Source organism: Typopeltis vanoorti, chromosome 16 (assembly GCF_054136105.1).
Source record: "Typopeltis vanoorti isolate ZY-2024b chromosome 16, IOZ_Tvanoo_1.0, whole genome shotgun sequence".
NCBI lineage: Eukaryota > Metazoa > Arthropoda > Arachnida > Uropygi > Thelyphonidae > Typopeltis > Typopeltis vanoorti.
The window spans coordinates 92976310-92994782 of record NC_143564.1 but is presented as its reverse complement, the minus strand read 5'-3'; the positions used below and the strand labels follow the sequence as shown (position 1 = coordinate 92994782).

General features: G+C 33.3%; 1 protein-coding gene across 1 annotated transcript in view; it reads left to right on the top strand.

Moving 5' to 3' along the window:
• Positions 1-18086, top strand: part of LOC150098184 (neurotrimin-like) — a 368343-nt gene extending 350257 nt beyond the window's left edge. Inside the window, exons 5-7 of the mRNA XM_090406276.1 lie at positions 6816-6944; positions 12564-12851; positions 17998-18086. Coding sequence (XP_090262402.1) covers positions 6816-6944; positions 12564-12851; positions 17998-18086 — 506 coding nt within the window. The remainder of the gene's footprint in view (positions 1-6815; positions 6945-12563; positions 12852-17997) is intronic.
• Positions 18087-18473: the final 387 nt, after the last annotated feature.

Here is an 18473-nt window from a genome sequence, read left to right as displayed (position 1 = left end):
ACATAACCAATGAGGAAACCTCCCCCCCCCCAACAAACTTCGATTTCGTTTTAGTTTTCGTGGATAAATTCAGTGGCTTATCAAAGTGGACAAGTAAATAATACAGTAGAAAAAAATATATAAAGAGACTGAACAAAGCTAAAATACTATCGAAAAATTAAAGAAGAAAATGCTTAATATTACAATAGAGAACAAAGAGGAAAGGGTGGGGATGGGTATTATGGAAATAGCAAATAGTAAGAAAATAAGAAGTATTGTATTTTAACGCATAAGTGAAGCGGATGATTTAATATTGGGAGTAGGTTTGCTTTCAGTTAGTGTCTTTTGCCTATTTTCTGCAGGAACAGTTTCGTTAAAAAAAAAACCTCATGTCCTATGGCTGAGAAACATCAGCACTGTCTTGATAGGAAGCAGACTACTTACAAAACGTTCCTCACGTCTCAGTCTTTATTGCAGTTGCCCTCCCAAAGAGGAAAGACTTCTAAAATCATGACATATGCAATAAAAATACAAACAACAACAACAACGAAAGTCCAAGTTAAATAACGATTCAAGGAACTGGAAGAAAAGTAAATTATGGAATAAAGTTATCCTGTAATGAATCCTTATAATGCAATAATAGCCATCTAGCTTTTCAATAAGATAGTTAAAGCTTATATTCCGTAACTGGTACGCTTTGTGTCAGCACATGGTATTAAGTAAATATTTAAACTTAATGAAAATGTGGATAGATGTTAACGTTAACTTTTAGATAGTCTATGGAAGCGCGTGTAAAAATAAAAGAGCTTGTTTTTTTTTAGTATTTTTTTTATGGCCAATCGAATCTTACACCCTTGTCTTACGCCTGAAAAAAGGTGTAAGATACGAATGCACACTGTCTTTAATCTTATTCATCATCTATTGCAAACTTATGAAACACAGCTCTTTGCTTTAAGATGATGATGCTGTACTCCTAAACAACCAGTGTAAGTGTCCAAACAAAATAACAGCGGTAATAAATTTGGCAGAAAAATTAGCCAAAACATACTAAAGTAATGGAAATATGCAGGAACATCGAAAACTTAAACTGGACTCTTAATGGAGTACAAATAGATCAAGTGTGAAAAATTTCAGCTATTTAAGCAAAGTTTTTAGTGAAGATAATAAGCCATCAAATATGGAAATTGACAACAGAATAAGCAAAGCTGGTATATGGTGGGTTGCCAGATGAATACATTTATGCGGAATAAATGAGAAATTAGATAAACATTAAACCAACAATATACAAGACAGTGTTCAAACACCAGTTTTAAGTTATGATCTGAGAGTTGATTAGAAATAAAATACTTGATCACGATTAGAGAACACAGATATAAGAGTTCTGAGAAAGATTAGCGGAGTGAACCGATGTCATCAGTGGTACAATCATATTACAAATGATGATAGTAGGAAGGAACTTGATATTGTTAGCATTCAAGAATGTGTGAACAAGACTAATCTAAGGTGGTATGATCGATGATGGGAGAGGAAAGATTAACGAAACAGATGTTTGGTGCAAAATGGCAGGAAAAAGACCCAGAGGAAGACCAAGATGTAGATGAATTGATACAGTAAAAAGTGCTGACAAGTAACAGACTTATTTGGAGGAATATTGTTGATAGGAGATTAATAATAATGTATACATAATCGAGTGATACTGTCATAGTAGCCTGTACATTCTTTGAGAATACGTATCAAGACATTGACGAAGATGATGATGATTCTGTCATAATATCTTAAGAGTGACTTACTAAGATATAGAAGAGTAAATATATGAAACCAGGGATACTTCTAAGAGTAAGCAGGTGTTAATGCATTCCTCAGTTACTAGGGGCCTTTTCAGTTAATTTCATTGAGTGTTCTTCTATAGTTCTCACTCAAGAAGTAAACTTGTTAAGGCCACTTATAGAAGCAATACGATGCATTATTAAATAGCACTCTATTGATTACTCACTTTTTCCAGCTGATTTCTGCCTCACTACTTTCTGGGAACTTGCATGGATTAAGTGTTATTTATTGTCACTGTTCATTCCTAGATTATGCATGCGAATTGTACCGCTTATACGAGGTAATCCTCGTATAACGCGGATGTTGGGTTCCATAGAAATGCCACGTTATATAAATCGCGTTATGCGAGATCACATAGAAAAAATAGGGTTAGGTTACGAAATCGTTTATATATATATATATATATATATATATATATATATATATAGTAAACTTCATTGCACATAATGCATAAATAATCGTCATCACTGTCTTCAAAACTAACATTTCGTAGATGTTCTTTATTTACGATTAGCTGGACGTCGTCATCACTTGAAATCTCTTGGACGTCATTTGTACAATTCTCATGCCTACTTCGGCTGGTTTAGTTATCAAGAAGTTAGTAATAAGACTTTGTTTACCGCTATGGTGCGATTGTTTATTAAATTCATAATACGGAGCTAAACAAATATCCAATTGTCTCGTAAATTTTTCAAAGCGCTGCATTGAGGGATTACCCGTAAAATAACTTCCTAACTTTCTTGATAAGTTCAATCATTCTGCTAATTTCTTTAAACTGAATTCTTTAACGGATTTATCACAATCAGAATCTTCGACAGAGCTTTCTCCGCCATTTGGTTCCACGTCATCTATTAATTGTACCGGTTCCTCCTAATTTAAATCTATTTCCCAATCAATTAATTCACTAATTTCGTTTTCAACCATATCGCAAAAGCCCTCTAAGTGATCATTACTATAAAAATAATTTTTTAAATAAAAAAAAGCATTACATATTGTATGTAACTCACCAGAAAATAATGTACTCAGCTTGAAATTAACACGGTTATGATTTTTAATGCAATTCCCTGGCAGAAAACCAGGACAAATTCAATTGCTTCGTCAATTGTTTACTGTAAACAATTGACGTACATGTGTGCTAAAGGGTATTTCCCCTAATATAAATGCGCTACTTATAACTACATGCGCGATACGGGCAGACGCAAATTTAACGAAGATAAAATTTGATTTTTAAGTCGCGCAGTGAAACATATACGAAAAGATAAAGGATTACTACAATTTGCAAACCGCGTTATATCGAAACTACGTTGTATAAGTACCGCGTTATGCGAGGGTTACCAGTACTACTTGGGAGGATCATCCACCGTTTCGATCTAGTAATAGTAATCTGTATGAGAAATGAACAAACAGTGTAGCAAGTGAAAGAATAAGTAAATAGTGAAGGTGAAGGGAGGCAAGAGAGAGAGAGAGAGTAAATTATTTGTAATCTTCCTCTACACGGCTATTACCCATATCAAATGGCTTATATGTATTCTGAACTACTTAATAATGTGCATATCGCCACAGGACTATATCTGAAGAATATTATTACGTCATTGTGTTAGTTTGATTTTTTTTTTTTTTCGTTTACCTTGTTTAACTGTTTGGAACAATTCTTGCATTCATAATAGTGATGCTACTTTTTTGATAATAATCACAAAAAGATAAGTTTTTTTTTCATTTATGATTGTCTGATTATATAATTTTGAATAAATATTCAAAAATTCTAGAAATCTATATTTATTCAATAATATTCATTTGCAGGACTGAAAGTATTTTTTAAGTCCTGCCTTAAGGAAAAAAAATCATAATTTTTTTCCTTAAGAAACAACAACAACAAAAATAGTAAGTTTAAGTGCAGTTATTGTTACTTCTATAAGAAATCTCCGCATGTTTAAGAATACTGTTATTATTGTCATGTTTATTTTTAGTAAAAAAAAAACTCTAGATTTTCCTGCAATTATTGTTATTCTATATGTCGAAGTCACTATTTGATTATATAAAACGCAAACTAAAATTAACATTGGCTCCGACATCCTTTATACTTATTATTCTTTTATTTATTTCAATGGAAAAAAATCGATGGCTCTCCTAACATAACTGAATTATCTTATATCGAAGTTCCTCATATGAAATAACTTCACCCTGTCTGTGCTACACAATATATTGAGTTGACGAAGTACAGCGGACTGCCGCTCTTATCCGTGTCATTCATATAAATCAAGAGTTAAAAAAAAGTAAACACTTCACTACTCGCCTCACGTCATTTCACATAGCCTTCAGAACCTTCAACTCCATCATTTATCTTCTAGCCACTTCACTAACCACGTTTAAAAGCTATCTTGCATCTCATTATTCTTCGAAGTTTCAATATTAATCTTGTCTACGAAACCCTTGACATCACCTTTGGGAAGACCAAGATATGCATAAAGTAGTTAAAGACTAAGAATAACCGATTATTTAATAAAAGACCGTTTCTGTATATAATTTCCCCACATACCTTTTGTGTATGTGCAACCCTGCATTTCGTGTGTATAAAAATAATGCTAAGCTTTTTTTGGAAATATTAATCATGTGACACGAACGCTTAGAATATATAGAATCGAAAATTATCCATGAAAGTAAAAATTTTAAAAAGTTAAATAAAGAAAAGATTATGTTCAGTGAAAATTATAAATAAAGAAAATATTTTACAACAGTAGTCCGTATTTAATTATTATTTTTGTAATGCTTTCAAAATGTTTCCCACGCGCAATGCAATGCTTCTTCTTTCTGGAGTTCATGCATTGTGCACAGTGTCAGATTTTTCGTTATTTCACTAGAATAGCCTTTCTTTTTTAAATAAAAAAAAATACACTTTTGTCTCTATCCAACACTGATTATTCTCACTATAAAAGACCAAATTAGAAGCTAATGGAATTTAAAACCCTAAACATGTACGTCTATCTTCCTAACTGTTATATGTATTCAACTGACTTTTGTGTTTATATAATTCAAATTGATCCCCAGTTGAATAGCGTATTTATTTGCTTAATGTGTGTTTGTTTGTTTGTGTGTGTGTGTGGGGGGGGGTTGTCTCCTAATTTCTATTTACAAGGAAGAACGTAAAAGTGCGGCTTTCCTTAAGAAGAAAACAAACTACAAGTATTTATTTTGTTCTAATTTATTGTTTACTAGTTCACATAAGAATATGTAGGGATTTTCTCTTTCTCTCTCTCTCTCTCTCTCTCTCTCTCTCTCTCTGTGTGTGTACGTGCGCGCGTGAAAAGTGTAAAAAGTGCTATCTTCCAAATAATGAAAGTTCAAACATCTCGGTACCATTGGATGTAATGTTAAAAACCCATGTACAAGAATGACGTCAATTCTTCTTCGACAGTAATTAGTAATAGAGGTAAGACAAGAGAAATTTCGAGTTAAAATCCTTTTGGTGGTGTCGCTTAGTTTTTAAGTTCTTAAGAATTAAGATTCCGTGGTGTCAATTAGTTATTATTAATTTCAAAAACACACCTATCTAGAGTTCTAGAATTCACTAATTAAGGTCTCTCTCTCTCTCTCTCTCTCTATCTCTCTCTCCGTCTTGCACTGAATAATTGCCTGCCAGGTAAATTAGAGGTAAACATTCTTATTTGCAAACTTCGATAGCAACGATGCCTGAAGATGAGCTCACTTTTCGTAAGTGAATTCTCGTTTCGATTATACGAAACGTTTTAAATTGTGATTACTTCCTGAAGCTAAATGTTTTCATTTGTCTTCATTAAATATTCGGTTAACGAAGAAAAATTAGATAGTCTAATTACCGGCAAGTAATTTAATCAGTACTGAAGCTATTTTTATTGAAATTATTGAAAACTGATTAAATAATTTGTGTACTTTCACCCTAAACAGTTTTCTCTGTGTGATAGAATGAGATTTTTAAGCGTATTTCACAAAATGTATAATCACCTAATGGATCTGTTTTGTCTACCTCTAGTGTGTATAACTTCAACTGTGTCTAGACGAATTTTCATGAAATTTGGTATTAGATTATTACGAAAATTCATCGGTCGAACTCAGTTTTGCAGCAAACTGGACAATTTTTATTTCAGTATTGACTAAAGCGATTCAGAATTAGAGTGATGAATAAATTTTATTCTAGTTGAATGGAATTTAATAAAGTTTGGGATAAATGATCTTCATGAAATTTATCAAAATATTTCAATTCTGGGATTCGTCGAATCGTTCTGAATAGAAAAAAATGGCAGTTCTGTAATGTTTTGTAAATGACAATAAGCAAATTATCTGCTGTACAGAAGCCAAACATGGCTGTTCTATTGTTTCATTGTCATTTTGGTTTAAGCAACTGTAGAAGAATGCTGTTAACAAATACATGATTGATTCGTTACTAGCATGCTTGTTTAAGGTGTAATGATTGTAATATGAATCGTTGGATTGCTTAAAATATTTTAATTCTATTTTAATATCTCTGTGTAGGCATATGACTCAGGTCGTGTTTGTAAAGAACCCAACTGCTTAGCATTCAGTGATTAATATAGCAATCAATTCACGCTATTGTTAAAGTAAATTGATATGTTTTATATATTTCATTGCTTTAAAGTAATACAGAATAATGGCGTAGCATAGCACTATCCTCACTACCCAAGAGATCGTCGATGTTAGTAGATACACACTTGTCCAGTCACGTGCACTTTCCATCTTTGTTCACTTGGTTGGATAGGTGTAACTTTCAATTGCTTCGTATATATATATATATATATATATATATATATATATATATATATATAATCCCAAAATAAATATATTTATTTTGGGCTTATATTTATTATGAATATTTTATTGGATTATTTAATATAAACAATGTATAGTAGGTGCACACATATATTTTCCTGCGATCAATAAATTATGTATAACTACATAAATAATATAAAAACTCTCTATAAATGGTTCCTACAGTTTCTTTCATTTTATATTTTTAGAAATTACCTTTGAGGGTGAAGAACTTGGTATAACTAAGGTAAGCAGGCTGCACATGGGTGCGTATCTCTGCATTGCCGCCAACAGTGTTCCTCCTTCTGTAAGTCGCAGGATATTACTCCAAGTTCATTGTAAGTTATCATGACTTTTATTGATACGTTCATTATACTTTTTCATATTTCTCATAGAATTAAACAATATATTAAAATTTTCCAATCTAGTACTAGATGTCTGTAAAAATGATCATTGTTCTTTTATCTCTCTACTGAATTCAAATTTTATTCTGAATTAGTACAAATACATATAATCACATCTCTCTCTCTCTCTCTCTCTATATATATATATATATATATATATATATATTTTTTTTTTTTAATACGTAATATACCCAAGTTAAAAAGCTTTCCACGTCTATCTCTCATCCTGATATTTTATTTATAAGGTCAAAGCACCTTGTGGCAACTTGCTTAGGTAAAATTCATAATGAGCTCTGCATTACTTCAACCTTAGCATTTTCTAGTCTGGCTCCCTATGACGAGACCTCAAAAATGTCGAAACCGGTTCGGTTCTGGCTCTGATTTGAGAGGCCTTCTTGGGTGTAGTTTTTTGCCTGTCTCTGAGTGGGACCACCGGTGAGATTATGGCTCTGCTTGGTGGTAGGGCTGAGCCTGCCACTGGGTATAGCCTATGCTGAGAAGTTCTTCTCGGTGACGGGGTGAGCTGTCACTGAGTGGAACAACGCTGAAATGGGCGATCTTTCGGAATCGCCTAATTTTTAGAGCCCGCTTCACCTATACAAAGGTCGAAACCGGTATGGGTAGTGACCATTGCCTTTAATGTTTAGCATCATACATCTCCGCAAGGGGATGTGCTTTACATTAAGGGAAAAATACTAAGGAAAGTGATCAGATCTTAATCCACCTTTACCACGAGTTGCCTCGACTGGCACTACCAAGAGTTGCCTTGGACTTGCATTACGTGCAGGCGCAAACTTAACTTTCTTGTCTGTTTGCTTACTTGGGAAATAGGATTGAAAACCAAGTTTACATAAAATTATTTGGTATCTTGAATATATATATATATATATAGAGAGAGAGAGAGAGAGAGAGAGAGAGAGGAAGTGTGGGCGTGTATATGTATATGTATATATATATATATATATATATATATAGAGAGAGAGAGAGAGAGGAAGTGTGGGCGTGTGTGTGTGTGTATATATATATATATATATATATATATATATATATATATAGAGAGAGAGAGAGAGAGAGAGAGAGAGAGAGAGAGAGAAAGAGGAAATGTGGGCGTGTATATATTAATTATCCTTCCTCGAGAGAATAAATTCATTTTTTTAAATTCAAAAACGAATTTTCTTTTTCTTTGATTTAAAAAATATGTCAATTATGGTTTGTGTTTGGTATTAAGTAAGGCAAAAGCATGTATTGCTTTTGCCCTTCGATTAGTCTGGTGGGAGGTAAAACCTTACCTACTACCACCACCACCTTTGTAAGTTGCTAGCTAATTCACCACAAGATCAAAAGTTCTCAATAAATATACCTCGATTCCAAATACGCGTCAAGGTATCCCTTAAAAGTGATGCATGCTAAAGAGAACAGGTGGTTTTCAACTTTATTACCCTTTTAACACGTTCATTTGTAGATTCCTAAGATATCTTTTCTCGATTTATGCAATTTTTATGATTTTATTATTAAACAGACATTTATTGCTTATTTAATTCATATTTAATAATTAATAATTTTTGGTGACATTTTGGTGTCTTGAACCTTATTGTTACTTTAAATACCTCATAGGGAGTTTGGGAATGAAGTCCCTGCTAGAAGAAGAAATGGTAGAGTTCTAACTCTCTTTCCACACAGAATGAATGAATGAGACAATCACAAACATCTTGCCAGTGGGTTGGATTCGAGTTCAGCTTGTTTTCATGCACTAGTTTCCATGTACATTGGAAACAAGTGCATGAAAATGGAAACATGATACCTATTAGTTATGCGCGTTGTCGAGTTTGTTTGGTTGCTTTGTGGAATTAAATGTCCTTCCGCTTCCTTACGCAAAAGCCCAGATAATAGTTTCTTTGATCCCAGATGGAACTGGATTCCCTTCGAATCCTTCTTAAGTTTGAATGCATGATTATCTTAACGGTACTCCAATCTTTTTTTTTTTTTTTTAGAGTTATTGCATATGAGGTTGAATATCTACTGGTGTTTGTTTTAAAATACTAAAAAGCAACTAAGAGTACTCGACCACCCCAGACTTCCGGAAAATTTCCGGTAGGTTGGTGTTTGGTTTGGTTGTTTTGAATTACGACGTAAGCAACTAAACAACTCAGCCAATCAGAAACTGCAGGTCTGATTGGCCGAGTTGTTAACACGCCTGCTTTCCGATCAACAGGCTGAAGATCAGAAGTCTTCAATGGACAAGGATGATTATGATTGGTTTTTATGATTGGGAAATTAATTTTATCATCAGGATGGGACCACTGACTGCTTACTGTAGGCTTGGAATGGCGTGATAAAGTTATAAGTTTACAACGGGAGTTTTAGATTATTGAAAAAAAAAAAAAAAGAATATACTTAAAAATAATAAAAAGTGAAACAATGATAAGTTAAAAATTGTTAAAAATGCAAAAATAGCAATAAAAGGGCATAAATATCGCGATACTAAGGTACTATGAGTTTACAATCTTTCGTGCGCAGAATCTTTCGTGAGACAAAAAATAGATTTCTTAGTTGAAAAAGCCTTATGTCATCATTTCGGGTTCTTATATGCAATTTGAATTTTATTACAGATCATTAAATGGTTATTAAATATCTTACTGATGTGTATATTTTAATTTATTTAAGCTACTGTCAGAATGGTGTGGAAATGCTTCATTCGTCATATTCATTTATTCTAGTTGTGTTTTATATGAGCCACCATAGCTCAGTTGATATAGACGAGTCATTGCTGGAAAACAACCAGGTTCGAATCCCATCTATGATAACTTCAAGAACTTTATCAAGTCGTTTTAATCAAATAGTGAGTTATCCGGTCTCATACGGAGGTAATAGTTCCCATCGCCATCCTCGGAAACTTGGGTTATTCATCCCTCAGAACAGGCAAACTGGCCTGTGAATACACAGTTCTAAAGACAAATATCCTTATCCCTAGAGTGATGCAGCAGAGGGTATGGCAAGAAAGATACATTAAATTGCCTAAAACCTCTAATCAGGTGACTCCACAGGTCTCGGACGGATGAGAAATGGATGGATGTTTTAAATTGTATTTTGAACTTTACTTAAATCAAATATGTTATGTTTTTTATGATTAAATTAGCAACATATCGGGAAAATAAATAAATATGTATATTAATAATTAACACTAAAGAATTAAAAAGCGAATTCTTTTGACAGATTTATAACAGATATTCATAAAATATTTATTTAGTGACCAATAAATACTTTTGTTTAAACGCAACCGGTAGTCAAGTTGTTGGAAAGTGGCTCGAATGTTGTGTAGATAATGCATCATTGTCACTCTTGGTTTCAGGAACGATCTGTTTAACCCAAGCAATTTGGCTTAAAGCCAACGGATCCGACTCTTGGATGGAGCATTTCTACTACATCCAACAGCAGACCGTAGTAAGGAGAAGACGGAGAATTCTTTTTCTTTCAGTCATGTGATACTGTTTTTATTGTAATCTGAGATGCACCCTCCAAGGACATGCTAATTTCATTTACCATACCTGTGAATGTGCCTGCAATACATGCATTTATGTACACTGGTGTTCATAAAACTTTTGCATGAACGATGATTTGCCTCGGAGCGGTAGTTTTACATTAGCGATGGAGAATTATAAGTGCTGAAGAGATTCTCCACGGTGTTGGCTGCTTTCCCACAAAGTGGCTTCTTTTGCTGCTGACTTAGAAGGTTGCGCTTTGCGCAACCTAAGTCAATGCAGCATAAAACTAGAATAAAAAGAATATGAAAATAATTATTTGAAAACAAATTCAGTGTTCTCGAAACTTGTATAATTGAATGCAATCATTCTGATGCTTTTACGCGATTAAGCCGGTAAGTATTTGTTGGATTCATTTCCAGATACTGAACTGTCAAATGGAAGAGATTCTTCTTTCAGAGAAAGAAGGATAAAACCTCTAAGGGTACGTTATGAAAGTTCATATTTTAAAGAATTTTGATTCTAGCATGTACTTAGCAAATCTGTTTTACTTTCACTTGAAGCTTATTCATCTATCAACACAACGCCGCGATTACTTTAAAATCAAACGTTTCTAGCAGTCTATCTGGTGTGATATAAGGTATTACAGCAGCCATTATAAGCATACATTTGTTTTTTGTTTGTTTCTGGTCTGAACAGGTCTTTAGTAAGGAAACAATAATGATCGTCGAAAGGAGGGAGAGAAGTTGTTATGGAAGGCATTTGCCACCACTATAACTTTATGCTACTAGAAAGACTGCGTGAAAGGTATTTTGCAGTAGAGAAAACATGGACAAAGTTATGAGCTGAGTTTCCAAGAGCGCAACTGACATCTACAGTATACTTAAGTTTAAGAAAGAGGTCATGTGTTAGCATGATTGAAACGATTATCTGGAAGTAGAGTGGGTAGGTAGGTAGGTAGGTTGACTATTTGTGTTAAGTCATTGCTAATAATAGTGGTAACAATACTAACAATAAAAAAAGTAGTTATCTTAGCATCTTTACCTGCGGTTAGCGAAAATGAAAAAAAAAAAAAACAGAAACGAATTTGAGTTGCTGCTTTTAGAGACAGCAAATCAATGATGTCAGAGACAGTGATTAAAATTTGAAGAGCATAAAAAGACAGCAAGTGTAACAAACAGTAACAAGGAAATGTTGATCAGAGTAGATCACACTAAACAGATTCTAGATGTAACGTTTGGAAAGCTGAGTTGGAGGTTAGTTGTGGTCCCGGTATCCTGCTGTATCCAACAGGATTAACAGATTCTAGTTTTGATTATTGTAAGTCTTGGTGATATTTTTTGTGTGAAGTGAAAATTTTTTAAAGTGAACGAAGTTTTTTTTTTTTTTAAATTTTGTATTTATTATTGAAGTTTTTTTCCCAATATTTGGTTTGGGTTTTCACTACTGGATTGTTTATTTAAAGCGACAACTGCTATTACATAGAGTTATTGTTTGCTGTATTTACCTGGGTATATACGTAATATCTCGAACTGATCCCGTTTCCATTCCCCCACTCCCCTAACATTTAGCGGGGGATAATATATTAAACTGCATTAACATGCCAAATGGTATTTCTCATCATATGCGCAAGTCAAATTAATTTCTTATTTGACTCAGAATATTTTAATTTACATTAATTTACATTAGGCTTGATGAGTAGAATATCGCTTTCCCACATTAGAAATTACTTATCATAGAAAGAACAGGTGCATATGTCACACTAGATCTTCTCTTTACAGTAATTAATGTAGAATTTCTATTAATTTGTTAGCTCTTTTAAATGACGTTTGAAAAAAAACAAGTTAGCAAATTTGTTTCCACATTTTTTATCTTCTCTTAATAACTGCAATTAGAAGAAATACATTTAAAAGTGTAGTCTTTTTCTTTATTTGGTGTCATTTTTATATTCACTTACTAATTGATGGAAAATAAAATTTCATTATAAAACTTTGATTAGAAGAATAATACTCGACGCTAATATCGAGAATTTTTATAAAGAATAATCTTCTTTTAACGATCTTACCCGTAACAGTTCCGCCAATGATCTGGATACCAAACCAATTAGTGGGAGCTCCTCTAGGCGGTGAAATAACGCTTGAGTGTCACACTGAGGCGTACCCAATGTCAATCAACTATTGGACTAAAGAAGATGGCGATATGATTATATCCAACGAAAAGTATTCCACCAGCACGAAAGATAAGACTTATAAAGTTCATATGAAGCTTACAATTAGAAATGTGGTGGCAGATGATTACGGAACCTATAAATGTTTTGCCAAGAATTCTCTCGGATCTACAGAGGGTTCAATAAGACTATACGGTGAGTTTACTTATTGATAATTATTATATTATTATTTTTTTACAAATAATATTATATTACTGCATACGAGTAGCAAATTATAAACAAATTATTGAATATTTAAGTGCTTTAAGAACAGCGATAAAGAAATTATGGAATACAGTATGTGTTATTTAAAGGTGCAACATGTTTTTGTTGTCCAGAGCAAATTTTTATCCGAATCTCGCTCAGACAGAGATTGGTTATTCATTAGTTATCCATTTCTATATAAAGATCAATAAATATGAATCAGGAAGATCTTGTAAACACATAAATTAACAGTGTGAGAGAAATTTTAAGTATATGAAATCTGAACTGAAATCTCTCCCAGTGCTAATAATTATATTAATAATTTTTCATGCTATTACAGTCTTCGATTAAGGTGGTTGTCTTACATCGATAATAATTATCTGATTTTTTTCTCTCAGTTCCATACAAGAAAGGTGAAACATGTGGCACATTAACACCAGCAGAGTGCTAAGAATTCAGCTATACTAAACCCATGCTCATAAGACCAAATATGAAAATGCTGTTTCAAGCCACTTCATGCTTCGAATGAACACTGTAGTTGTCTCACATAGAGCAATGAAAGATATTTACCATCTAAAGACATTCACAAATATCCATGTGAGGTGAGATTGAAAGTGATGTTTCTATCTGCTCAGCTTTGAGGTAGAAGTTAAATTCCTTTAAGACTCTTAGAAAAATCCATAGTGCAGCGGACGTCGAACTTGGTGCTTGTTAGTATAAAAACCAATACGCCATTCAACTATACAAACAAGGCAAAATAATATTCCAAGGAAAGAGCGGGCTGTGTCCTTATTCTTGTATCACCCGAAATTTCAGCCTATGGTAATGATTAATTCATTTTAACTGTGTATATATATCCTGTTTTTTTTTTTTTTTATAATTAAGAGTTGTAAGTCATTGATGTCAACCCATTTGAACTAATTCTTTAAAGAAGTCTTTTTTTTTTTATTGCCAGATTTGTAAGTCAAGTGGTTAGCATACTTGCTTTCAAACTACGAGGATTAGGATTTAAATCCAGCAATCGGCATGAACGTTTGTAAATGACTTTAGGTGGGAGATGAATTTCATCATCCATCAAATGAGACTAATCTAATTTAATCCTGTGGCCTTCTGTTGTAAGAGGGTTGCAGCTAATGAACAGATTTCTTCCATGCCTCTCTATCTCTTGCTTCTGTAAGACTCTTGCTCGTCCGGTCTTTGATGTTGCCTTTCCATTGCAGTCGGGGGCTTCTTCTTCCCTCCACCATCCCCTGCAATACTATTCTGGAGAGCTCTCCAAACCCCTCAAATGTCCTGCAAACGCTATTTTTCTTATTTGGATACTACCACCGTGTATATTGGAGGAATGAAGTTGCCTGAAAATTTTCATGTTTGATCTCCACGGCAGGGTTTCTGGATTATTTAAAATAATAAAGTAAAATAAAAACACTTATGTAAGTAATGTATTGTAGATTTATTTACACGCTTTCGTCAGCGAGAGTCACACTGAAATAAAATCAATGAAGTTTATATTGATATTACTGTTAAAAGCATCTTCCCTGAGAATTAAATTTTGGAGCAATACCTTTAGAGCGAGCAACGCTATTAGGAATATAATCTAAAGTGTCACTGCGTGCTATAATTTGATCATAAAGTGGATGTTGTCTGATATAGAGTGACCTGATTGGTTCGTATTTTTGATTCATATAGAATATATAGAATACTAGAATTACACATGCGATTTATTTAAAAAAATAATAATGGAAATATTTGAAAATATTACTGATTTATTTCAGTTATTAAAATATTTCTGAGTTATTTAAAATATCTTTCTTTTATTTATTAGTTATTGAAAATATCTTTGATTTATTTATCACTTATTGAAAATATTTTTAACTGAAATAACTATTTTAAATTATATTTTTGAGTTTAATAAGAATTCCCAAGTTTTGGATGATTTTGCCATTACAGTACCCACGATGAATGATCTTCCGACAAAAGCCTTCCGTGAATTACCATCACAGCTTTCATAGAGGAGCGGTCTCGCCTGAGCGCTTTCATTAGGTCTTTGAGCTTATCCTCCCTATTGCAAGGGAACGCAGAGTTGTAGTTACGTCACTAGTGATTGCCATACAAGCAAATGCAATAATTCATTACTGATATTATGAAAAAAGAAAACCTGTCGAAATATCTTGCAGTATGTTATTTAATAGAAATAGCAATGTAAAGATATACGGGTATAATAACAGCAATACTTCCAATGAGGTTAAAATGCATAAAACATTAAAGGTGGAAAATATGATCAGATTACTGGCCACGGCACAAACCATTTGAATGATTTTGAATGTCTTAAGTGATATACAGTATATATATATATATATATACTTCTTCTTCCTAGCGTTATGTACCACGTGGTGCAGGGTCCGCTGAAATCCCATTAGGGGAGGGGATGGGTCTACTTCTCCCATGGTGACCCACTCCGTCTTGGGAGAGTGTATATATAGTTGCATGAATTTATGTCTGAAGGTGAAAGACAATCACACATCCATGCCAACGGGGGATTCGAATCCTTTGGCTGGCGAGCGGATCAGCTAATCACTTGGCCAATCAGGCTGGAATATATATATATATATATATATATATATATATAGTTTTTTTTTCAATAAAATTTTATTTAAGTTAAGGGATAGTACACCCCACATTGTTTCTTAGCCGAATAAGAAACTCAAAGAATATAGAAACTATATAAAGTTCGGCAATTCCAATCGTAAGCAAATACTTGGATAGTACAGCACCTGACCCATTGGGTAGTGCAAACTGAGGCAACTCATAGTAAGGGTGGAGCAAGCTCCGATCGCTATTCTTGGTATTTACCCATAATGTGAACTTAGCTCCTAGGAGCTGTATTAGTTATAAATTATGACAGAAGGTCACTACCCAGTTTTCAACCTTTATGTATAGGTAAAGCAGGCTCTAAAAATAAGACGATCCCGAAAGATCGCCCAACTCAGCGTTGTTCCACTCAGTGGCAGGCTCACTCTATCACCGAGAAGAACTTCTCAGCATTGGCTCTACCCAGTGGCAGGCTCACCCCACCACCAAGCAGAGCCATAATCTCAGCGGTGGCCCCACTCAGAGACAGGCAAAAACCTACCTCCAAGCGGAGCCTTTCAAAGCCAGATCCGCCCCGCACCGGTTTCCATCCTCATTGTGGTCTCATCAGTGAATAGGTAGACCTAGTTAATACCAAGTTTGTAGCAAACAGAACTTACATCCCTTCTATGAGAATTGCCAAGAAGGTGTGCTAATAAATTACAAATTATATTTAGCGGAATAAGAAACTCAGAGTTTCATGCCGAATATAGAAACTATATAAAGTTCGGCGATTCCAAGCGTAAGCAAATACCTGGATAGTGCAGCACCTGACCCATGTGGTAGTGCAAATTGAGGGAACTCATAGTAAGGGTGGAGCAAGCTTTATAATTTAAAATTTAAAATTAAAATTAAATTTAAATTAAAAATTTTATACTTAAAATAGAACAGACAATATCATCATCAAATTCCTGATATGTACAGTACTATCATAGCACTCCATTATTACTAACCTCTTATCATTACTAACGTAATGTCGACGAATTTCCTTCAAAGTTGTCTCATCTTATATTTTGGTCATCCTGGATGACCAAAATATAAGATGAGAAAATTTGACTGCTTCAATTCACTTAGATCTTGGTATTTTGTGACATCATCCTGATATCAAATATATGTTTTGCTAACCTTTACTTCGTTTCTCTGTTTAGGTGACCATACCACCTGAGATCAGCTTTGCTTATACATTTTTAAATGCTAACAAAGTCAAGTTCCATCCTAATATTTCCGTTTTAAAATAATTTTGCCATTGATTTCAAATGTTGATTTTCTTCTAATTTTTTTTCTCAGTACACATATCCTGTAATTGCTGGTCTTTCATAAACTGTTTTACTTCTATCCCGGCTTTCATTATTCATAAGTTAAACATATTTTGACAACTCGTATACAGCTAAATGTTTGGACGGATTTCTCTCTCTTATTCTATAAAAGATTATTCTGTTGACTCCCTTTCATCCAGTTTTGCATATTTCGTTGCTGTACCATTTTTAATTTGCCACCTTCCTACCAGCTCTGTCAAATTAGCTGAAATCTGTCACTTACTACACAGGATCTCCATTCAGGATGCTGTTGATATTTTCTGGAAATGTATATTTGGAGAAAAAAAAATCAAAAAAGAGCATAACTCAAACATAGGTTTGCACGGCAAAGCAAATAGAATTTTAATATGAAGTTATATAACACTCTTCTATCTTTATTTGACTTATCCATGATGAACTTGACAAGATTGCAATATCTACCGTCCAATAAGATTTTCTGCTAAGTAATAAGTAAGAAAAATAATTAAACGAAAAAGTTACTTCAAATAAACTTAATTAATGTATTAGATGTCCAAGTCATTATCAGCCAAAGAGCTTTCATGACTCATTGTTTGTCTCATGATTTTTGAAAATGATCTGAATTCATATATCTTCTGTAACTTTTGATATTTCAAAACAGGTAGATAACTTATAAAATATATGAATTCAGTTGCAGGCATGAAATAAAACATTACTGTTTTTAAAATGAAGGTGAGGTTATTCAGAACTTGCTCGTGTTTATTGGGGATATGATAAACCAGGTAAATGCTGAAAAACCACCACTTAAAAGGCATAATATACCAGCCTCAGTGGCTATAGCTGTCCTGGCATATTCATAGTCATAAACCTATGCAAATCGATCTACAGACGATCGATAACAGTGTGGTCGACCGCCTGATTGCGAAGCAAGGTGATAAGTTGCTACAGTTGAAACTGTTTTTCCTGTTAAAAAAGAAGTAAAAAAAAAATAAATAAAATGAAGAATTTGTATTGATGATTTTTAACAATTAGGTGAATTTAAATATGTTTTCCCTCTTCATTTAAAACAAATAACTCTCTTATTTGAAATCTTAACAGAACATATGCATTAATTACAGAATTAATTCTGAATTTGGAAATAATATTGCAACATATCTGAAGCGAAATATTATTTCTTTATATTTTCCTTTCAGAAATACATATATCTCCTCAACCTGCCAAAGAGCCATCCACTGCCAAGATTCAAAGCTTAGACGGTAAGGATCGCGGTCAGAAAAAATGAATCATTCAATAAGATAATGTGAGATTAGTTTTACATATATACAAATATAATTATGCATATGCAGATAATTGTACATAAATAACATATTATAATTGATTTTTATGTGATATATCCTTTTTCTACTTCACATGTACCTAAAAATTACGTTACTCTCTAAAAATCTAAGTACTTTTTTGATACGGACTTAACTAATAACAGTGGATATTTCCATGAGATGATGAAATCATTGCTTTCATAACGACTTCATCTTTCTTTCAAACACGAGACTATAATGGTTGCTTCGCGCGAATAAGAAACTACTTCTCTTTGGAACTGCGTCAACAGTAGGTAAATCTTTACTGGTAAAAAAAATCATTATTAACACGGAAATATGAAGCAAATTTTATG